The sequence below is a fragment of the Triplophysa rosa genome, linkage group LG12 (genome assembly GCF_024868665.1).
Source record: "Triplophysa rosa linkage group LG12, Trosa_1v2, whole genome shotgun sequence".
Classification (NCBI taxonomy): domain Eukaryota; kingdom Metazoa; phylum Chordata; class Actinopteri; order Cypriniformes; family Nemacheilidae; genus Triplophysa; species Triplophysa rosa.
The window spans coordinates 21,959,743-21,984,401 of NC_079901.1; the positions used below are offsets into that span (position 1 = coordinate 21,959,743).

Below are 24,659 nucleotides of genomic sequence, written 5' to 3' on the forward strand. Positions count from 1 at the left end.
TACAATTCAAGTTTTGCAATTCAACAGGCATTGGAATGAAATGGTTTCAATACATGCTGACAAAAAAAATTGTTTCCCGAGCTGTATCAGCATTATATCAGTCATATGCCTCTCTGTTATATATCATAGATATCACTATTGACATCATTCACTGCAAAATCTATAACCAGTCGAGCACTACATTACATTTACATTTATTCAATTGCCAGACGATTTTATCCAAAGTGCCTTAGACTGCATTCAAGGTATACTCGGTTTTATTTTATCATTATGTGTGTTCTCTAAGAACAACCAATTGACTTACAGAAACACTACTACCAAACTATCCTTCAAATGACGTCAATCTTTTTGTGATGGTGAAATGGCCCACTTATGTCTGTTACCAGCCCAATTTAACCAGAGCGCCTCGCCTGAAATAACAAGAAGCTTTTAATATTTTACAGCGCTGAATTACACACTGCTTCTGTCTCTCTCTCTTTGCGATGTGACAGATGTGTGTAATTATAGCAGTGTAAATTATTGATAAGAGGATTTCCTCATGCACATTATTTTTACAGCACCCCTGCGTAGTTCTCCTCCCCTTCACCGTGGTACTTCTGCGCTGTATGATGCTCTGTCCGGCCTGGGGCTGTCCCTTTAGGCCCATTGTGGCGTGATGCCTACATGCATGTACATGCAGAATGACATGCAAACTGACCAAATATATTAACATTGAAACATTTATTTTCTCTCTCTCTCTCTCTCTCTCTCTCTCTCTCTCTCTCTCTCTATCTCTCTCTGACTAGCATATGTACCCGTCTATCTTTCAATTCCCCCTCTCTAGAAAAGTAAAGCTGTGTGTGTGTGTGTAGCTGAAATTAATTCAGATTCTTCATTACAGTAAAAGCAGTTTCTGAAAGCTCTCATTCCACATTCAGCAGCCTCTCAGCCGATATGGCAGCAGAATCCATCCACTTAACCCATCTAACATGAATGTCTTTAGAACTCTGTTAAATCTGTTCTGTGACTAATGTGAGATTTTCCCGATAGCTGCGCTTACAGGCCGCTCTACATTGTATGCGTGTGCAAGCACGTGCCAGAAGAAAATACAGACAGCAGTTGAGCTTTGAGCTAAATCTTCTTAGTTTGACCAAAGCAGCTGGGGAGGAACATACTAACATCACGGATACTGAGATGAGATACAAAAGAGATTGAATTTAAAGGGATACTTAATCCCCAAAATGAAAATTCTGTCATCATTTACTCACCTTCGAGTTGTTCCAAATCTGTATAAACGTCTTTGTTCTGACGAACACAGAGAAAGATATTTGGAAGAACTTGAAGGTGAGTAAATGATGACAGATTTTTCATTTTTTGGGTGAAGTGTATCCCTTTAATCTGATGTCCTGCTGACAGAAGACAATTAATTACAAGTACAATCATTTATTATTTTGTTTAATAATTGAGTATTCTTCAAGTTTCGTTTAAATGTCAGAGGAAATTTGCCTTGAAGCTTTGTTTTAAATTGGGATTTGGTTTCATTATGGGGTATTTTTTGATAGTTTCTTATTGACAGTAGAAAGGATAGCTCAATTTTCAATCTTAATTTTTAAAGGCAAAATTGCAAAACTGCATTGTCTTTTCTAAGATTATCTCAGAATGTCCCTTTTTTAGTTTTAAGCTCCTTGAAATTTGTTTTATTTTGCTGATACTTTTGAAAATGCTTTTAAAAATGTCATCCAAATGTAGTCTTAAAGGGATAGTTCACCCAAACATGAAAATGATTTCATTTATTCACCCTCATGTCATTCCAAACTTTCCAAACTTGCATGACTTTCTTTCGTCTGCAGAACACAAAAGAAGAATTTTTTGAAGAACTTTGGTAACCAAACAACATTGAACCCCAATGACTTTATATGGGCTTTGTGTGTTGGACTTTGAGTCATAAATGGGCAAATCCCTTTCAAATTATAAAAAATCATAATTTTAAACATTTTATTAGTTTAATTTTTTTAACTAAATCTACCATAGAAGCTTAAGGAAATCCTCATTTACCAGCTGCTGTCTTTTACCGGAAGATGCGTTTAACCTATTGTAGGTCCATATGGGTGTAACGGGGGTACAAATGTCTCTCCTTTTCTTTAACCCTTTATTATGAGTTGTCAGTCAAGGGACAGTAATGCCTCCTTTCAACAAAAATCACTCATAATCATATGAACCTGTTCAATAATGAGTGAAGTTTGCTCAGCTCTGTTTTCATTAAAACGTGTCTTCAGGGTCTCGCTCACCTTTAAGAGGCTGAGCTGGTCTTAATAAAACCTTCGCCGTTGTGTGGCTGTCCTGCTGGCTCGGCCTGATTGCTCGGCTGTAATTTACTGATTTCCTGAGGACTGCAGATGTGAGGGGGGCGGGTGGGCTTGATAAGACATAACCATTGCTATTAACAGACAAAGTGATTTAATCAAACAAGACCTTCGTTCTTCATCTCTGACACCCCACTCGCACCTCCTTCCCTCTGCTGATTTCTGCCTTTATTTTTGTTTTTGTCTTCTCATATTCGTCTGATTGAATGATTTGAGTGTCACGCACATACAGCAGACATACAGCACAGGATAAGCGCAGTCAATGAGGTCCAATGTTGTTTGGTTACCATCATTATTCAAAATATCTTCTTTTGTGTTCTGCAGAACAAAAGAAAGCCATACATGTTTGAAATGAGTAAATAATGAATATAATTTTCATTTATGTGTGAACTATCCCCTTAAGTGTGTGTGTGGTTGTGTGTGTGTTTTCACAGAAGGTTAATGCAATCGTGTAGCCAGAGGGTTTTAAAACCTGTAAATTAAATCTTTACGCTTGTTGGTCATTTGTGACAGACAAATACGCATGTTCTGCTTCATTAGAGTGAGACAATGGAAGAAGCTCTTCCCCCCCCCCTCTCTCTCTCTCTCTCTCTCTCTCTCTTTCAATCTCGGCCACATTTACTCATCCCTCCTTTCTTAATTCCTCCATCTGCACCCTTCACTCTCTCACCCGCTTATTTCATCCCTTATGCATTCATTTACTTTTCTACCCTCCTCGTCTATTTCCTGTCCTTTCAGCTTCCCATTTCCTCCTCTCCTCCTCCAGAATCTCTTTCTTTCTGGCTCACTTATTTATTTCTCAGCACGTTTCTCTGTTGTAATGTGGCGTGACCGGTTGTCACACTGTATTACAGCAACCGACTCAAAGCCAGATTTCCAATCCAGCGCTCCTTTGCAAAACAACAGCAGAAGTTGGAAAACCGTTCCCGTCCACCTCCATGTTTAGTGGGCCACTGGGGTTCTCCTTGGAGACGCTTTGTTGTGATTGGTGGAACCGTTCCTGTGTGTGCGTGGCTTTCATTGGGACTTGTTTTGTGTGCTTCATAGACCGAGCTTGTCTCTGGGCAGTGTGTTAACTCTCAGTCGCTCGGCTAAAACATGCTGCTAATTGAAGCTTGTTTAATTGAACCGTTCTGTTGCCTCCCATTAGCAACCAGGTCAGGCATGATGAAGATCAAATGTGAATTAATATGCAAGTGTGTGTTTGAGCTTGTGCAAAATAACGTCCTAACAAGTTTCTAATTCATTTGTAACATTTCTAATTTGTGTCTGTCTGTCTATTTATTTGTCTATTTATTCTTCTATCCGTCTTTCTATCATCTCTGTCTGCCTTTGTCTGTCCATCTTTGTCTGTCTGTCTGTCATCTGTCTGTCTGTCTGTCTGTCTGTCTGTCTTTCTATCTATCATGTGTCTATATCTCTATCTGTGTAGATGCCTGTCCATCCATCTGTCTGTCTGTCTGTCTGTCTATCATTTTTCTATCTCTGTATCTGTCCATCTCTCTATCTGTCTATCTTGGTCTGTCTATCGCTGTCTTTCTATCATCTGTCTATCTCTTTATCTGCCTATCTCTCTCTCTCTCTCTATCTATCTATCTATCTGTCTGTCTGTCTGTCTGTCTGTCTGTCTGTCCGTCCGTCCGTCCGTCCGTCCGTCCGTCCGTCTATCCGTCTGTCTGTCTGTCTGTCTGTCTGTCTATCCATCTCTCTATCTGTCTATCTTGGTCTGTCTATCGCTGTCTTTCTATCATCTGTCTATCTCTTTATCTGCCTGTCTGTCTGTCTTTCTATCTATCATGTGTCTATATCTCTATCTGTGTAGACGCCTGTCCATCCATCTGTCTGTCTGTCTGTCTGTCTGTCTATCATTTGTCTATCTCTGTATCTGTCCATCTCTCTATCTGTCTATCTTGGTCTGTCTATCGCTGTCTTTCTATCATCTGTCTATCTCTTTATCTGCCTATCTCTCTATCTATCTGTATGTCTGTCTATCTATCTGTCTGTCTGTCTGTCTATCTGTCTAGCCATCTCTCTATCTGTCTATCTTGGTCTGTCTATCGCTGTCTTTCTATCATCTGTCTATCTCTTTATCTGCCTATCTCTCTGTCTGTCTGTCTGTCTGTCTATCCATCTATTTATTTGTCTATCAGTCTTTCTATCATCCATCTATCTCTTTATCTGTCTGTATTTGTAAATTTTTCTGTCTGTCTATCTTTGTCTGTCTTTCTGTTTGTCTGTCTTTCTTTCTTTCTATCATTTTTCTATCATTCTATCTGTCTATTGCTCTCTCTATCTCTTTGACTGTCTGTCTATCTGTCTTTCTATCTATCATCTGTCTGTCTGCCTGTCTATCTATCTGCCTATCCGTCTATCTGTTTGTCTATCCGTCTTTCTATCATCTGTCTATCTCTCTATCTGCCCGTCTGTCTGTCTTTGTCTGTCTGTCTTTCTATTATCTTTCTATCTCACTATCTGTCTATCTCTCTCTATATCTATTTATCTGTCTGTCTAGTTTATGACTAACACATGAATAACACATCTGGTTTGAAAGAAGAGACATTTTGAGGTAACAGTACGACCCCTTTTGCACTGATGTTTGTTCTGGCCATCACAATATTCCTCATTTAGGGCAGAGAAACCGAAATGTTTCGATTGTTTAGAGTTGTATTACAGTCTTTCATAATGCACTGGCTTTTTCATTGTCCTCAGCAATCCTAACATACAAGTACACACACACACACACACAATTTTATTGTTTTCTCCTCCATTTCGACATCCCCTCCAGCTCAAACCAATCTTTGGGAGAGAAAAACTTAACACATACACTCATGGACCCCACATATTTCTGCAATATCCACTGGCCTAGAGCAGTCGGAGAAATGAGAAGAATTCCTCTCTTCACACACACACTTTCACACATTTAATATCGAAGATATATAGTGTATTCTGTTGTGTTATGTGACTTCTTGTGTTTGTCTAATATACGATAGGCTAGATTACAACCAAGCCTTTTTTGAATTAAAACATTTTTTATATATTTATTAAGTCATGTTTATCAAGGGGACCGTACGCCAGTCCTGAAAATGTAGGTAATTTCAGGTTTAACTTATCCTATCTTTCGTGTGTGAGCACCAACCCCCAAACACACACACGTACATGAGTACATAAAGCTTGCTTTAAATCACTCCAACCTCAATGTGAACCCGATGTCTGCTGGTTTAAATTAAATCTCATGTTCTGTTCCCAGAAACACCCGTCCACAGTCCAGGGTCAGCGGGGGTCTCTGTCGTCCCTCAAAACAGGATGCAACGACCCCCAAAATAATGTTCCCTACACATGAACAAGTGCAGAGCTTTGTGCTAAAAATAAGAATAGAGAATAGATCATTTCACACGCATTGGGACAGGCTTGTCATAGAACATTACACACACACACACACACACGCACACACACACACACACACACACGCAGACAATGTGAATCATCTTTCTCCTTCAATAGTCTATTCATGGTTCTCTGGGGGTGTGTGATGGTGTACTTGGGTGTTCTGGGGAGAAATGCATGAGCTTTCTGCTGGTGGCCTTGGACGTGTGTTACACCAGGCGTTATTCTGCTGGCTGTGTGTGTGGCTGCCTCCTATGCGTTCTCGTGGGTTCGTGCTATTATGCTATAATCCTCATAAATATTTATGCCCACAGAAAAGATTTGGGAGCAAACACTTATTAGCCTATATGCAAAACAAAGTAGGTTAGTGCGCACACATGCTCATATTCATATGCACACGTGCTGAAACTTCAAACAACTCCGGTGTACAGGGACAGCATCTCTCTCTCTCTCTCTCTCTCTCTCTCTCTCTTCCACACAGTTCTTACTCATTCTTACAGTATGTCACATGGCAGTGAGGATGCCAAAGGATGGTGTGTGTGCATGTGTGTTTGTTTGTTTGTTTGGATGAGAGAAAAATAAAATTCTTGTAAATAACTTTAAACCCAATTTAATTACTTAACTATTTATGGTTACATCTTGAAACAGTGTTATGCTTTAAAATACGTGATCATCACACATGCTGTACGTATATAAAATATATTTCGCTGCTGTCCTTCTGAAACCTCGCATCTCCATATTTCGTGATTTTTTGCCATAAATCATTATTATTAGTCACCCTTTATGTTGGTCACTGGGTTTTGCTACCATATCCATTGGTTTATCTAACCAATAAAAAATATTGTCAACTCTGACAACACAGTATTTAATCATTTAAAAAGTACAGTGGTTTTTCCATTTCCTGAAAAACAGTGAATTTGGACATGTGACGTTTCAGAAGGAGAGTGATGAAATGTATACATTTTATAATCAATTCAATTTTTATTTTAATAATAAAAAATCGCATTGTTGCAAAGCAGCTTTACATGCACTTAGGCAATAGTTACTGTAGTAAAGATATATCATTATGAAAAATAAAGACACATAATACATGGAATTATTGCAAATTAATTTTTTTATCAGATTATAGTCATTTTCTATGTAGAAATATGAGTTTGATAAACGCATCAAATTTAACCCTGAAATGAAATGGACAGGCATGAAAATGCATATTTCATTCAAAGGCTTGTACTTACATTTGTGCGTTGTAGAAAGAAAATGGATAAAAAGTTGTATATTTATAATAACATTTAGCAAATTATCACGATGCCAATGTTACTGGCCCTATTTATTTATTTATACTATGTTGGAGTTTAGGTTTAGACCTAAATGCTGATTGGTCAGTAAAGCATTCAATGCTAAGCTCCATATGTTATTATTAACAGCTATGATGAAAGACATCTGCACTCACTGCTGATCTTTATTTTGGTTGCATAGCAACAATATGTTTTCCGAGACTGTATCTAAGATTAATAGAATTACACTTGAATTGAATCGAATAATTTCAATATAACATTTTATTATTCAGTATGGATATAGAATATACAGCCTGTGCTGCTGTGGCTTTATCTTATGTTTAGTCGGCGACCTGCTTTTCTCAAGTGTTTCCTTTACGTCTAAACAGACAGAGAGAGACTAGCTATACTGTGTGTGTGTGTGTGTGTGTGTGTGTGTGTGTGTGTGTGTGTGTGTGTGTGTGTGTGTGTGTGTGTGTGTGTGTGTGCGTGTGTGCGTGCGTGTGTGACTCTTGGATGTGTCAGTGTGATTAATATGGTTTATATTAAAACTGTCTGCCTGTATCTGTATGTGCATTTGTGCGAGTTTAGTGAATACCACAACATTTCCCAGGGTTCCACAAAATAGACTGTGCACACACACTATTGGGAACTATCTCCATTTCTAAACATTTAAACCTTTTGTCCCTTTGCAATAGACGCTTTACAAGCGCGCGCACACACAGACGTTGACACATCTGAATTACAGTGGATGACATTCTCCCCTCAGGACTCAGCAGCTTGTGACTCATAAAGACTCAAAAAACACATTCTGAACATTCTTTGAAAACTCATGTGAGGCTACATACTTGAGGTCATATTCACTACACCATACTGCTTTATTGACATCAGTGTTTTTGTAGGACTACATTTCACTATTCCTCTTATGGAAAACATTGTGAATGTGTTTCACATATTCACTTTGGAACATTAGACATGTGCTTTTAAAGTTTTTGATGTCAGACCGATTTCTCTACACATCTCAATTCACATTTATTCTTTGCCGTACACTTATCTAATAGTAGTTCAGTACAGTCAATGAGGTTTGTGTTGTAGGCTCTTCTGGTTCTATAGCTCCTCGGTACCATAGGATCATGCACACAAATAGAAAGGCACGTGTGTTTTTTATTCGGTGTGGTCATTCATTAGACATCAGCTGTCAGCGTCACACATTGTCATTACATCATCACCATTTTACTCTCTATAACTGTGCGATTTTACTATTGTAAATGTCAATAAGTGCATGTCTCTGCATGGACCACAGAAATGTGCCAGTTGGTCTTTGTGTTGCCTTTGGTACCATTGTGATTTGTACAACCCTTACAAGATACTTACAAGTATCAGATACTAGTGAGTTATTGTTGTTAATGTAAACTTATTTTAAATAACGTTTTGTAATATTTATGGCATATTATTTTCACTTTTGATGGCATTGAAGTTAAGTATTAAAATATACAGTATTTTGATGGAAAATATGATTTCTTATGTTCCCTATAACAAAGATGAACTGTTATAATGTTAAAGTGATAGTTCACCCAAAAATGAAAATTCTTTCATTATTTATTCCCCCTCTTGTCATTTCAAACCTTTACTACTTTCTCTCTTCCGCAGAACACAATAGAAGATATTTTGAAGTAAGTTGGTAACCGAACAGCAATGGATCCCATTCACTTCTATTGTATGGACACAAAACCAATGCAAGTGAATGTGGTCCAGTCAACAGCATTTTTCAAAATATCTTTTTTTGCGTTGTGCGGAAGAAAGAAAGTCATACAGGTTTGAAATGACAAAACGGTGAGTAAATGATGACAGAAGTTTTATTTTTGGGTGAACTATCCCTTTAATTTATTCATTTAATTCATTTTTTTTAAAACTTATTGTTCTTGCACTTCAGGGGCATTGATGTATGAAGCTTAGATTCTGTGCATGAGAATGTAAACCCCATGAATCTTTTCTCAGACGTGAAGTGCTTTTAATCAGGAGAGGTTGTATTGACTCGGGCTTTCTGTTGAATTGCAGGAAGAGAAAATGTGCTGTGCCGTTCAAATGAGAGGCATGTAAATCACCATGTCTGCTGTTTAGTCTGCTTTAGACATTAATATATGATAGAATGTACTCTGGAATTCGAGAGGTCCCTGGGAAAATTACACGGGATTGTTTACATATTTAATAAGGCATTTAAACTAAATACTTAAATGCTGAACGATCTGTGCTGTTGTAGAAAGTAAGCTTATCTAATTTTATCTAATCAGATTGAAAATAATTTCTGTTAGACATCAATGAGGCTCAATCTCACAAATGTCTCCATTACAGTTTCGGAACAAATTTAAATACAGTGGATATTGTCCATAGGAAGGGTCATGGTGGGACATACAGTCCAGCGCCTCCAGAATATTGGCAAAAACTCATGTCCCGTTTAGAAACCCTGAATCTAGACATCATCCCAACTGTTTATGGAAAAACGAGTATTCAGCTCCTTTGGGTCTTGCTATCTTCTGCCCTACCACACTGGGAAAGCTGAGACACACATATCGGGTATCTCTTCAGTCGCCCGAGGACGATGAACCCAAGCAGGATCCGTCCTCCGGGGAGGGACAAGTGTCTTTTACTTTGCCCTAGATGGGCGTCTCGGAGCATCATATGAGCTTAAAACCCCTCAATGCCCTGCTAAGAGGACTTTTGCTTTAAAACAAACAAACAAGGAGGGGAGAGGGCGAGAGAGACCAATAGTGCTCTATATGTGTGGGAATGTTTGTGTTGGGCAAACCAAGAGCTGTTATTCTGGGAATATTTGCAGTAGAGAGAGAGAGAGAGGGGGAGAGGCCGGTGAGACTGAAGTCATTATGAAGAACAGAGTCACACAGAAGTCTCCCACGGGGCATTTTGGAGGATTAAAGGGAAAATGAAAGAAGAGACCATACAGAGGAGACCAGCGTTACCTGGGGATCTGTTCTCCCACGCACACCTGTGCTGAGAAGGGATTACTTGACCGCACGCACCTGCGTACCTGTGTGTGTTTGTCAGTCATGGAGGCGATGCTCATGAGTTTGGGGGAGAGTGTGTGTGTGAGGCACAGTGTATTATGGGATGTGACCTCAGCCGCTCTCAGGAGATTGAGGCACACACACCTCAGACCGCCTGACTTCTTGGTCCGCTCTGTATATCAGGTATGAAAAGTATAATGAGTTTGGCCGCATGTGTGTGTGCGCTTTAGATCAGTTTTCTGATTATCACTACATAACTTTAAGAAGAAGAAACTTATTTAGAGAAAGCCTTGTGTTTTCTTTAGCTTGATATTAATTATGCGTAGGGTCACGGATTTGAACAAACCGTATAGACCGCAGACATTGAATGATATCTCAAATGATGGTGATCGTTCAGGAGAGGTGTGCTATGTAAGGGATAATGTTTCGCAGAAATAAGCCCCGACAGTGTGATCAGGACCCGACGCGAAGCAGAGGCTACTTGCCACATGAGAAAAAAACGGAACATGAATTGTGAATTTGAAATATTTGATTACCTCATTTTTACCGAATGCAGACCTTCCACGAGGAAAAGCCGTTTAGTTTCAGTTTTAAGATTTTCAGATGTCACGAACAGGCAATTAGGTTGAATCATTTGTAAATATAATGTCATATATATGACATATAAGACATATTTATATTTAATTGGTCAAATTGATTTGCTGCATCCGGGTCACCGTGTGTTATTAGTTTTGAGGGGTTGTTATCTGGGAATAACGAACCTGCAAATTCTGCGACTGGCCAATCAGAATCGAGCATTCCAACGAGCCGTGTAATAACACATTGAAAAACTGTAAATCACAAAAATTAATTTCACAGACTGGGTCACATATGTTCTCAATGAATGAATCTTGGCCATTTCCTTAGTACTGTGTAGTCCAGCGAGACACAGACAATCTTCTTCCAAACATTCGCAAAATTCTTGTTGTTGTGTCTTTCAGTTTAAATGCATGTCATATCCAGGACATTTTGTGTGCTAGTATTAGCGTTGCTATGGTGGTTTCTATGGGCTTAAATCGCATACTGTCTCACGGTCTTGAAAACAGCTCTCCACAGGAGTCTACGGTTTTGTCTATTTGTGTGTGTGAGAGAGCGAGAGGTATAGATCAGTATTCAGCCTGTGTCTCTCTTTTACCTTCCTACTGTGTAAACGGCACTGCTGAGCCGAACAGACCAGACCGAACCAGACAAATCTGAGTCTTCATACCTGCATAAATGATAGAAGTGCTTTTCTGTCGCACTTCTGAGTGTCTATGACAGACTGCTGCTATAGTAACAGTACCTATAGAAACAAATAAGACATCTCACAGAGTGCTTTTGCTACTGCTCTTAGAAAAAATAAACCATGGCCATCATTTTTCAATATGATATTATGGTAATATATGTCAATGTGGAAGAAATCACACTTTAAATGCATCAAATCACGCATGGTGATTGTAATGGCTTTAGCATAGCCTAGAAATATGATGAAGATTCCTGCCGGAAAAAAATATGAGATCATTTTCTGAATTTACTCTTTATAGGTTTGTGTTTAGGTAAAATGATCATTTTTGTTTCATTCTGTGAACTACTAACAATATTTCTCCCAAATTTCAAATGGAAATATTGTATGTCATTTTATTTATTTGCAGAAAACGAAAACTAGTAGAAACGGGTCAACATAACAGAAAATGTGCTCTGAATTTTTTACAGACCTGCAAAGAAAAAGTTCAGATTCACTTTTAAGCAATACAACAGTAATATTTGCACATGTAAAGTTCACAATTTTTTTGTTGTTGATTTTTATCACTGTTTTCATGTGTCTTGTCATGCTGTCAGTGTTTCACATTGCTGTTGGATGACTTTATGTCACTCCTGAAGTTTTCGGCAGACGCTGTACTGGAATGACCACAATACATTTAGAAATGCTGATTAAAAGAACATTTGGAATGGTCTCATAATGTTTGTATATTCTGGCATGTTTAAGAGCCAAGGAGCGACTTCCTCTAATGCATTCCTCACACTCTTTTCTTGCAGCAGTGTTTGAACCAGCAGGTATTTCCTCGGGAGATCCTGTAACCCCCCTGTTCCCTTTTCCTTTCATTCCGCTCTCCAGAAAAACAAGTCTCTCTCTCTCTTCTCTTTCTTTCAGTACAGTGTCTCTCTGTCCCCCACTCCATGTCCGTCAGGCTCAGCGAGGACATTGTCTTTTCTCTCCTGCGTCTTAATTCTCATCTATAAAGCTGCTTTTGTTCCATTTAAGCTGCTAATTGTGCGTCTCTTAACGGGCGTGTGAGAGAGCGAGTGAATGAAAAGAGAGTTTCTTGGTTAGTTTGGCACATATTGTGATGCATTGGTTCTGTTTTTGTATTGTGATACACACCTGATTTTCTACTCGGAGAAGATTTTCGAAAATGGGAGCAATTGTTTTTGTTATGTTTTAGGTTGCTTTTTTCTGCACGTTTGCAAAACTTACAAAATGCCACTAGTTTTTTTTTTCAGTTAAGTCCCACAGTGTTACAAGAATTTTACAATATGCAAGGGCCATTTTTTGCAATGCCTAATTCTTTAGAGCAGTGGTTCTCAAACTGGGGACCCCCAAAATGGATCCAGGGGGGCCACAGATTTTGTGGCATTTTATGAAATATAGAAATTTATCATAGATTTTATGCAATCAAACATCAGAAAAATGACACCACCAACCAAACGAATTGAGGTTCCAGCATTGTATAACTGAATGTTTTTGGTTTAATTAAAATTCTAAGTTTAAGATTATACGTCTTTATATGGGGGGCCGCAAAGCGATGCACTTAACACAAAGGGGGCCTTACAACGAAAACGTTTGAGAACCACTGCTTTAGAGTATGCGGTAAATTCCTCCGGTATACCAAAGCACAACAATAGAAGCATACTTTTCCTTCCATTTATCCTCTATGTGTGTGTTTGTGTTACAGTCTTACCCTGTTCAACAGTCTTTCCTGCTGTGTTTTCCCACCTCTTTTTAACTGACATGGCCTGAAGTTTGAGGAAATACCATTTCCCCTCTTGGATGGCAGTTTGCCACCCCCACAGCTGCAGATAAATGGACTCTCCCACATCAATCTCAGTTAGTTTCCCATCTGTGGAGCTGGTACATGCACTGCGCTGCTCTGGGATCAGTTCTGTCTCACTCTGATATCAGAGAAGGAAAATTTAAGAGCCTTCTGGAGTTGTTCTGGAGCCCTTTCCGAACGCTCTAAACATTCCAAACACACATACTTCGATGCGCCACAGCTGTATTTATCCCTGATGGTATTTTCCCAGAACATAATGTGTTTTAGGTCTCTTTGCACATTCTTTGGTGGTGATTTGAGAGTTTTGTTTGCAATTGTCGTTATCGCTCCGATCGGCTTGTGTGTTTGTTTGTGTCTGTGTTGCTGATAGGCTGTTTGCATATGATTGAGTGCTTCATAATTACACACGTAGGCTGCAGATGCTGTTTGAGAACGTGTGTGTGTGCGTGTGAGAATATAGCTAAGAAGAAACATTATACTGTTTGTTATGATTTAGAAATGCAAATAGGTAGGACAGATGCTGAACATGTCTACCTAAAAGGTGATGAAATGTATGTGCAAGTTGAACAGGTTCCTCAGAGAATCTCTTATTACTTTCTTTGCTCTTTTATTGTTTAGTAGACTTATGCAGGAGATCTCAGTTGTTTTAATCTATTTATTCTAGGTCTCAGATGTTTCATCTGGCATTATTATTTTGAAAAATGCAAATAAATGAGACAATTGGTTGCATACTGTAAGATGATAGAGTTGCAGTGGATATCATAATTTGATCTTGAATGAAGAAACGTTCAAGTTGCAGGATTTGATGTCATGACAAATCTTAGACTCTAGGGGAGACAAATATTATATATGATATTATATACAAAATCTGAGATGCAGGACGTTTAGGCTGAAGTCTTTATCTGCTTTTATCGTATATAAAACACATGCCATTAGAATCATTAAAGACCCCAACCACCCCCAACACAGACTGTTCACTCTCCTTCCCTCAGGACGGAGGTACAGGAGTGTAAATTGCAGGACTTCCAGATTAAGGAAGTCATTCTTCCCCTCGGCTATTAGACTCTTAAACAGGTAGCTAGCTAGTGGACTTACTTACCTATCTCAGAGAACAGTCTGTCCAGCTGTTTCATCTCATTTGAACATTTGTAATGTTATTGCTGTTATTACTACTATTGTATATTTGCTAATATTACTCATGTAGCCTCATCTCAATTTGCACATCTGGTACTATTACTGCTGCTATTGTTCACATATATAAATTTCATATACATAATCTATGTTTAGTTTTTATTACTATGTTTCAGCATAGTTTTTATTATTATAATGTTTCTTAAATTGTATGTATGTGTGTGCATAGCTTTGCACTGTCTTGGCATTCATTGTGGACAGCAAAGTAAGAATTTCATTCCTCAGGGAAACTTATTTCCTCACTGGGCATATGACAATAAACACTTTGAATCTTGTCTCTAGAAAATCGAATTTCTTACTTTTACAAGCATATAAATATAAGATAATACCAGTTTTTATTTAGTAATATAAACATTTATTGAATCCACTTGACTATATTACCAAAAAAAATATTTTAATGGGTTAAATGTATACATTTTCTAGTTTGGGCCTGAAACGGCCAGTATCGTGAGAGTATTCTGTGTATTACCTCCGAGTAAAAATTCCTTGGAAATGCAGATGATCAGAAATATTTTACATATACAGTATGTAGGAGAGGGATCTCCTACATCTTCAATAAATATTCAGATTTCATTAGTCATATAATAGACGTGTTGCACAAATGTTGATTTAAAGAAAAAGCTTTCTCTTACTGTAATGCAATCATACATTATGGACTTAGTGAAGTGACACAGATTCATTTAGGCTCAATGCAGCAGTTCTCTAATCTCAGGATTTCCCTGTGTGTGCAACTGTGTAATCTGGTGGGATTACAGTCAAAAGCATGTGATTAGTGTGCATTACCCACAAACCCAGGTCACTCTCTTACACAAACGCTGAGATGAGGGAATCCCAGGCTGGACACAGATACAGTAATCTGTCTGATAATGTGTGTTTTATACACTATGATGACATTTTAGCATTTAGCAGACACTTCTATCCATTAGAAAAACAATGAAGACATGTATCGGATGGAGGCAATTATAAGAAAAGTGCCTCACAAAGTTTAAACCATCGCTAGAGACCTTTGCCCATGTGTGAGAAATTACTGAAGTTAAGGGAACCTTTAGTTAAAATTCATTGTACTAAGGCCCTGTCCACACGAACACGGGTATTTTCAAAACCGCAGTTTTTTCAATGCGGTTTGGCCGTTCGTCCACACACAAACGCAGTAACGTTACTCAGTCACTGAAACCGAACTTTTTTTGAAAACTCCTGCCAGGGTGAAGATTTTTACAAACTTCGGTTTCAGTGTTGTGTAGATGGTGAAACCGGAGATTTGGCGTATGACGTTGGAATGCGTGCATCTCCTTCGTTTGACGTCAGATTCCAGGCTTCTGATTGGCCAACATGGCTTTATGGTTAGGGTTATACCGCCACCTGTTGGTTTGGCATGCTTTTGACAGCGCTTTATGACGTGTTTTCGCGTTTTCGTGTGGACGGGGGTTGTTTTAAATGAAGAATGAAAAACTCTGTTTATAAAAATACCTGTGTACGTGTGGACTAGGCCCGAGAGTTCCCTTTCGAGAGCAGTCTCTCAACATTGCGGAAGCTCCGCATATGGGAACTCTTCCCTTTTCCACTTTCCTGAAGTCTTATTGGATAACACCAGTAAAAAACTGGCCAATTGTCGCAAGACATGCAACAGTATGCACATACTGACGAACCCCTGGCAGTATAAATACGGTGCATAGCGACAATACCTCAGAATCTTCTCTTTCACGCTGCCATTGTTGAAGACACAACTGGAGACTTCTTCACCGCATCCGATGGCTGCTTTCTGTCATCTTTGTGCAGGCCCCGTTGACCCGCCGGATACCCATGAGCACTGCATTGCCTGCCTGGGCCTGGCTCATGCTGAGGCTGCCTTCTGTGAGCCCGATTGCGTGCACAGCGCACTGTGCGGAACGCCGGAGCGTGTCTTGAGGATTCACAGAAACATTGCTCATGGACTCTAAGGGTCGAGGCTCACTGTCGCCAGCGAGCCGCTGGTGGGCCCACCCATTCCACGAGGTAGCGGCGACGACCTGGCCCGGGACCGCTGTCCTCTGCCGTTGCCTCATTTCCCAGTCCCCTTCGTTGGGGAGCATTCGCCCCTCACCTACCATCGTGTACGCTGTTTCCTTCGGCGTCGAGGAGGACGATGACTCCATGTACATCTCGGACAAAGGCTGGGCAGAGTTGGTGCGTGATCGCCCGACTCGGAGAGCACCCTGGACCTCCACGAGGGTTCCTCGAGAAGGCCGTTGAGGAGCTCGACCTCAACTGGAGCTCTCTTCATAGAGCCGGTGTTCTGTCTATTTATGCTACCCATCGATGTCCACGAGCACGTTGTGAATTTGCGGTCTGCCCCTCAGTCGGCGCGGGTTCACGCTCCTACGCAGGCATGTTTGCCCATGTGGACGGGGCTGAGGCCCACGGTTACATGCGCTTGCCCCCCCAACCACTAACTTAGTGGAGACCACGCCACAGTGTGCACACTTACATGAGCAGCCCTTAGTTCAGCAGCTTGCTATATAACAAAGCATATTTTGGCCGCTTTTCACACAATGTGCAGACCCTTTTCCATAGGTTTTGCCTTGTATATATGCTGTTTAATTCGGCCGTTTCTCACACAATGAGCAGACCCTCCCTTAGGTTTTGCCTTGTATATATACTGTTTAATTCAGCCGTTTCTCACACAATGAGCAGACCCTCCCTTAGGTTTTGCCTTGGGTATATGCTGCGTAACACAGCCATTTTTCACACAATGAGCGGACCCTCCCTTAGGTTTTGCCTTGTATATATGCCGTGTAATTCATCCGTTTCTCGCACTATGAGCCATTTCTCGTACACGAGCAGACCGTGTGCTTAATTTTCACACGTGAGTAGGCCCCCATTGTAATGGCGGTATGCCATGTCAGCACATGTTGTGATTATTCTTTCACATGGGCAGCATTCAAAATGGCGACAAGCCTTTAGACGCACATGTGCTGTACAGTTGTGTGGTGCCCCTGTAGGACGGTGGTTAGAACCGCTCGCTTCCACGTGGGGGATCCGGGTTCGATTCCCGTTGTAATCATCACTTCCCGTGTCCGAAGTACACCATAATGTGTTTTATGTGAGCGCTTTATCTTATACGGATATGAAGTGTCGGTAATGCCTGCTTAAATCCTTTAGCCATGGCTAAAGGGTGCAGGCTTTCCATTAGGTGGCTTGCGATACTGCCACGGAAGCAACGCTGCCCATATGACTGTGTGTGTGTGTGCGCCCTTTTGCACAGACCTCCAACCCGGAGCTCATTTTTACTTATGCATTGTTACCCGCTTCAGCGGTGTGATCTCGGTTACAGTTGCCGTAAAGAGCCGGTTCTGGGAGCGGACATTCACGAGAGTTGGACATGGTTCCGCCGTCCAGAGTTACGGCTTCGCCATGTTTTCTCGTCCCAAGTCGAATGATAGTCACCGTCCTGTTCGGACCTGACCCATCATTGCACGCTTCCTATCACTACTGAATAGTTTCTTGCTTGTTGCATTCTATCGTATATGTGTCATATCCAGCCAGCCCCTTATATCAGGTGCTTTCGGGAGTTCTCAGATCGGCATATGGGTTATTGTACCCCTAACTGAGACATATATGTGTTTTAATCCAGACAACCCCTCGTCGTGGGCGTTTTCTGTGATTCATGTGGTCATTCTGAATATGAATTGATTCAGAGAGCGAATGTCTTTGCGTCATTGTTATTTTGACAGGTTTGCGGGATTTGGCGGCTGTTTGCTACACAGTTGGTACCGCGTATTTGCCGTTGCTCTGTGTACTGATTGTGGGACAGCTAGATATTGAGCTGGCCGCACCGGACTCTACCCTTTAGCGCCGCTGCTGAGCACCGCTGGCTTGCTATGCTTCAACCATTTCCCTCATACGAGCTTAACCTTTGCATAAGGTGTCTACCTTGTACAAGAGGTCGCTTCGTGTACTGCCTGTTGGACAGATTTCTGTTTTCTTTGTGTGCACGGTTTGATTGATGCCCTTATCAGGTGTGCCATTTTAGTGCTGGTCGAGCGCCGTTCGCTTGATTTTGAGCTCTCTTACTTTGCTGTCAATTGGCCCATTGGACGCAGTTTCCATAAGAGAGCTCTCTCTCTAAAGCCGTTCTCCTTCTCGCTCTTGCTTCGGCTATGCGCATAGGGAATTTACAAGCGCTCTCAGTCGGCGCTGATTGCATTCGTTTTGGAGCCGGCGATTGTCTACCCCGTTTAGAGTGCAGGTCATTTCCTTACCCGCTTTATCTTCCGAGCTGTCGGCCTCGGAAGTTCCCATATGCGTAGCTTCCGCAATGTCTCGTTCCCACTTCTCAGGGAACCGAGGTTACGATAGTAACCGAGATGTTTTCATTTGCCCAAGGGTTTTCTTTTAATAGGTTCATGCCAGAGAGGTACTGTATGTAGGTATTCAACGATCCTGTCAAGGTTTTATTGAAAAATGTGTGAGGGATACATGATCCTATAGATTATGTATCAACAATATGATTATGAAGTTCTCTATGGCATTAAGTTTATGTGGGTAAAAAAAAATCTGCACCATTTAACACAACTGACACAGAAACTGGTACTTTCTTCTGTTCATTTTCAAGTTTATTATTCATTAGTCTGCATTTCATTATCTCTAATGACATTTAGGAATGTTCAGCTCAAAATGTTGCCATAATTTATGAGTTTTTTGTTAGCACAAAGCTTTTAATATTTTACCCGTAAAGAATATTCGTCTCAAAATACAAATTAAAATAAGAAGATTTTCGGAATATTTCTGGGTGGTTGCCAACTAGATTAGTTTGCATCTGTGTGATCACTACAGTGTTCTGTGTGGTTGCTGTCGATGTTTTTTGGTCAAAAGAGTTCACCTATAAGTCCCTCTATACTATTTTAGTACTTAGAAAAGGCTCCGGCCCTTCCTTTAATCCAAGTCTATGGGTCTTCCACCTGTTTTTTGTCACTGTGTCTTTTTATGCACAGTATATAATACTAATGATTATTTAACAAACAAAAAATACTACTACTACTAAAAACTGAAATAATACTCTTTTTTTTTATTAGGTCACAGATCTGACCTTTGAACTGTGAAACGGTCCTGCTTTGTTAGTGGTCTGTCAAGAAAGAATATTCTTAATGAACTTCCCGAAGTCTTTAGCTGACCTCTCCGTTGACCCTTCCTGAGCTTGTCATATTTAGAGATGAAAACACACATACACCAAAAACTGGCCCTCGTTACAGTCTGAAACACCCTCATCCTCCTCCATGACCTGTGACCTGATTTAGAACATCATTAGATGTACTCTAACCCCATTGAAGCCTGAACTGAAGACACGTTATGTGCGTGTGAATAATTCACATCACTTACGTCATAAATAAATCAGTAATGAAGTTACACGGAGCTGACGTCAGTATGAATTGTTTCTACATTGTGTGTGTGGTTAGCAGTAAAGATTTGCCATTGGCTGTGTTTGAAATATTACAATTTGAATGTATTGCAATATGGGATACAGTACACAGAATAGTGTGCTTTATTGTACACTACACATTTTTGCAAATGTAGTACGTCATCTGTACTGTATACATACAGAAATGTGCATATTGTTTATGGCTGACATATTGCATATTGCAGAACTAATATAAGTCTGTCATTATGTTTGTTTGAATGTACAGTGATGGGATCCCTCTGGGCAGAGCAGATTCCAGCAATGCTCTCCAGACACGACAGGTGCGCTGAGACGGGTTTGAATTATTGCCAGTCAGGAATTTAAAGATAAATGCACCTGGACTGACGTTCTGTTACTATGGCGATGCAGGTGACTAATGGTGTCATCAGGGTGTGAAGAGGGGGCTGAAATGCTAATATATTAGTATTTGAAATGCAAACTGGAAAAAGAAGTGAAGACAGATTTGCGTGTGTTTGTTTATACTTAAACAGCCAGACGTTCTCCCAGGAGACCCAAGGGCTCATTTTTAAAGGTTCATCTAGTCTTGATAAGATCACTTCTTGTGTTTCCTGCACCTGTCTATAATGTAGTTTTTCTCTTTCTTACTGCAGGGCATTTTAGTGTATGTGACAGTAAAGTTATTGTATAGTGCATGTTTGTTTAAAGGCGTAGTGCACTTAAAATGAATTTGTGTCAAACACAGAAAGTGACTTGATGAATATCCTAGCCATTGAACGCGATCTGGGACTTTCAAGCTTCAAATGACAAAAAAGCACTATAAAAGTATCATACCTGTAAGTGTTTTTTACTATACTGTATCCGTGTGTGAGAGAGCGTTTTCATATCCTCCCGTTTGAGAAAATGATATCAAGGGTAGCCAAGGGCAGCTGCCTAAATCATCCTGTCTCTTTCTGTTTGATATTCTGTGTATCGCTTAGTGACTGTGTGATAGGTCATGAAGTTCATCTCGTCTGCATTGCCTGCACAACGCAGCCAATCAGAGATCAGGGCTCAGTTGACACACCTGACCTGTACGTACCAATCACAGTTCCCGGGAGAATCTGTTGAGATGAACATTATTCTGTGGTTTTGTCTAAGTGATTGATTTACACTTGGTTAATTATGAATGAGAGATGGAGAGGTAGAAACTGCACGCTTAGCCTACAGTGACACAATGGTATATTCATCATGACTGCACATAAGAAAAATGACAAGCAAAATCTTTTTCATATCTTTTTTTATTTTTTTATTTTATCTAATGGTTAGAGAGTCAGACTCGTGACCAGAAGGTTGCCGGTTCGATCCCCAGGGCCAGCGGGTAACGACTGAGGTGCCCTTGAGCAAGGCACCTTACCCCTACTTGCTCCCCGGGCGCTGCAGTGATAGCTGCCCACTGCTCCGGGTGTACGCGTGTTTACCACTTGCTGTGCGTGTGTTCACTACTCTCTGGATGGGTTAAATGCAGAGTCACATTTCGGGTATGGGTCACCATACTTGACAATTATTTATAATTATAATTTATAATAATTATAATAATTATAATGTACTGTATTTGAACAATTGTCATTTTAACATTGTTTATGGTATACTTTTATTTCTCCAAAGCAATTTTAGGAGAAAAATCTGAGACAAAGTTTAAACACAAAGCCTCCTGAGCTACAAAAGAGCAAAGAAATCCTCTGGGTGTGTGTGGGAATTGTAATGTCAGCCAAATAAGCTCTTTTTTAACGGTTCAGTGTCTCACAAGCTCTTTTCCAAAACCTAATGAGATGCCTTGCAGTCTAATGCAGCGTGCCAACTGTCACTGAATCTCATAAGTGCGCTCTTCCTAGACAGCACGTTTGCATGCCGTGCAAATGATGTTACTCATTTAAAGCGCACAGTAGACTGACAATCGATTCCAATAGAATTGGATGCCTAGAGGGGTGTGTGCGTTTATCTTAGGGGGTTCGTTATATCCACACCTGAAGACTTCATACACGGATCCATTTCGGTTTAATAAACGACAGATGCGTGTGTGGCCCCGAATGCTCTTTTCACATCCTTTTATCAACAAACTTAAAATTGCTCTAGTTTCTCAGGAATCCCAGGAATGCTCAACTGACCAAAGATGTTCTCACACACAAAAATAGCGAACGGATTAAAGCATTCCTTTAATGCACAGCATGAGAAAACAGTACTCGGAAGTTTTTGCAGCTATCATTGCAGAGAGGGACATTTAAAGGAACAGTTGAGGTTCATGAGGTTTACTCATGACAAGAGTAAGTGATGTTTTATGTTTACATTTATGCATTTGGCAGATGCTTTTATCTGAAAAAATAGCTGTGATGTACCAGCATTTTTTCTTTTTGGGTGAACTATTCGTTCCTGATACATTCCTCTTTAATGTATCACGGTTCCCAAGATAGTCATTCATTCAGCATGCACAACCTGCGAGGATGACTCAATCTCTTTAAGTAATGCTGATAGCTCTCCCTCTCTCTCTCTCTCTCTCTCTCTCTCTCCCTCTCTCCCTCTCTCTCTCTCTCTCTCTCTCTCTCTCTCTCTCTCTCTATCTCTCTCTCTCTCTCTCTCTCTCTCTCTCTCTCCCTCTCTCTCTCTCTCTCTCTCTCTCTCTCTCTCTCTCTCTCTCTCTCTCTCTCTCTCTCTCTCTCTCTTGTCTCTCTCTCTCTCTCTCTCTCTCTCCTCTCTCACCTCCTCTGTCTTCCAGCTTAGCACACACACACACACACACACACTTTCACACTTTTTTTCACCGCGTTTCTGATGCTAGAATTAAAGCGAGAGGAGAGAGAGTCTCATTCATTGATCCACAGAGGTCCTGAGTCAGCAATCTGTTCACATCACGCGGCAGACTGACACACTCCTGTTGTCTTTCTTTATGACGGCTGACAATTAGAGCACAATTTCAGAAAGCTTTTGTTTCCTTGTATTCAATACAGAGAGATGTTTGGCTCAGCTGAGTTGCTAAACTGCATGCAAAATCATAATAACTCTCAAGCCTGTGTTTGTGTTTGTTTGAAACTGTACGCCCCAATTGCTTAGACAAGCACCACACCTCTCCTCAATAAGCCACACGCGTTTTGAAGAATCATTCATTCAATTCATTTTAATACTCAGGGTTAGAGATTTGAGCAAAGCTCTTACCCCAATAGTGTCTTAAAGGGACAGTTCACCCAAAACTCACCCTCAAGTTGTTCCTATAATCTGTACAATTTGTTTTGTTCTGATGAACACAGAGAAAGATATTTGGAAGAATTACCAAACAGTTCTTGGCCACAATTGACTACCATAGTAGAAAATGTGAAGAGTTTGGTTCCAAAATGAGATAACTCCGTTTTTACAATTAAAAAATCATGTTTTTTATTATGTTATCATGTTTTTATTGTGTTTTATTGTGTTAGTTAGCTGTATTGTTTTAGTTAATATGGCTCAAATCAAAACAAGCCAACTGCAGTTTGATTGATTTTAATTGGAATGCACAATGAAAAAACATGATTTTTGATAAAAGAAATAACAAAGTTATCTCATTTTGGAAACAAACTCTTCATATATAGCAATTTTCCAGAACGAATATCTTTACGATTTAATGTGTTTTATTAAAAAATAAAATAAGAAATGAACCCGGAAGTTCTTCTGGAACAGTGTTTACATCTTGCAAAGTGGTCTATAGAAGCATGTTCCACTGTAACACTTAATGTTTGCAAACATGCGCTTGTACTTTATTTACTAGTTATGTTTGTTTGTATTTACTACCCAAGAACTTATTCTGCATAATATTTTGGTTGCTCTGTCTTATATTTAGGTTGCTAATCTTACACACGTGCAATTAAAACTAGGGATTTTGTTTCTCAGGCTTAAATTTGCATTCACTAGACCCGCCCTCGATATTCAAAGAGCTTTCAACAAACAGACAAACCTTTACAGCCACACAACATGGCATGTAAAAATCATATACATCTCTTAAAAACTCATCTAAACTTGTCATTTTCATCTTATTTATTTTTCCCATGTGTTTCTCTGCATATTGTGGGATTCATTTGTGTATGTGGGTGTGTTAGTGAAAGCTTCAGATGTTCAGGTTGTGTGTGTGTGTAGTATAAGCCAGATGGGAGTACAGCTATGCAGTAAAATTACAGCAGGAGAAATCTCACACACATGTTTGAAGTGCTTGCATGTGGGTGTGTGTTTCTTTTTTCCAACGATTTAACTGGAAACACATTGCTTCTCATAACACACACGCATACGCAAACTAACACGAGATACAAAAAGACTCTTTCGCAGTATTCCTGCCCTCTTTGTGCATTTGAACGCCTTCCCTTTACTGGCTTCTATGTAGTGAAGTTACTTTGTCTCTTTAGACTGTTCAAAAACACTCAGACACGCACACATTCTCATACAATTCTGTGAAGTTATGATTCTCAATAGTCCAGTAGCAAACACACACAACTGTACAGGTGCTTTGGTGCCCGTCCCAGACATAACTATAATTTTACGGAACGCATTCGCTCCCTACGTGAACCAATTCCCTTAAAAGCTCCAAGCTAACACACATGCAGCGTTCCCAAACAGACCTGTTAGAATTCCATAAATACCTGCCATCACACGTTCAACCTCACTTGCACCTGGACCCTTAAAGACTCCATATAGAATTACACAAATTCAGCTCGCACACATTCTCACCCAGGGCTCGTTTCAGAGGCTGTGGGGTGTCTTTGATGGGATTTAAGGGAGTTTGTTGTACCACAGAGATCATCCACGAAAAACCTCCACCCACAGCCTACATCCTACACCCTAAAATCCGAAACCCCACCAAAGCCCGTGGCTCACCGCCCCCCATCCCTGAGCTGGGAGATGATAGGAAAGGAGCACATGAAAGAGCATATGGTTTGTCAGGGTGCGAGGGTTTCTGTGTTTATTGTCCCGGCACATTTTATGAG

General features: G+C 40.2%; 1 protein-coding gene across 10 annotated transcripts in view; it reads left to right on the forward strand.

Annotated features, from left to right (window-relative positions):
- Nucleotides 1-24,659, forward strand: part of frmd4a (FERM domain containing 4A) — a 123,994-nt gene that overhangs the window by 59,608 nt on the left and 39,727 nt on the right. The window contains exon 1 of one of the 10 annotated variants that reach the window (XM_057347354.1): nt 9,839-10,206. The exons of 5 other annotated variants lie outside the window; for them this stretch is intronic. In XM_057347354.1, coding sequence (XP_057203337.1) covers nt 10,066-10,206 — 141 coding nt within the window. In that variant the 5' untranslated portion in view covers nt 9,839-10,065. Of the gene's footprint in view, nt 1-9,838; nt 10,207-24,659 lie in introns of those variants that run through there. 4 more of the 10 variants (XM_057347351.1, XM_057347349.1, XM_057347350.1 and 1 more) reach the window with 4 other exon arrangements.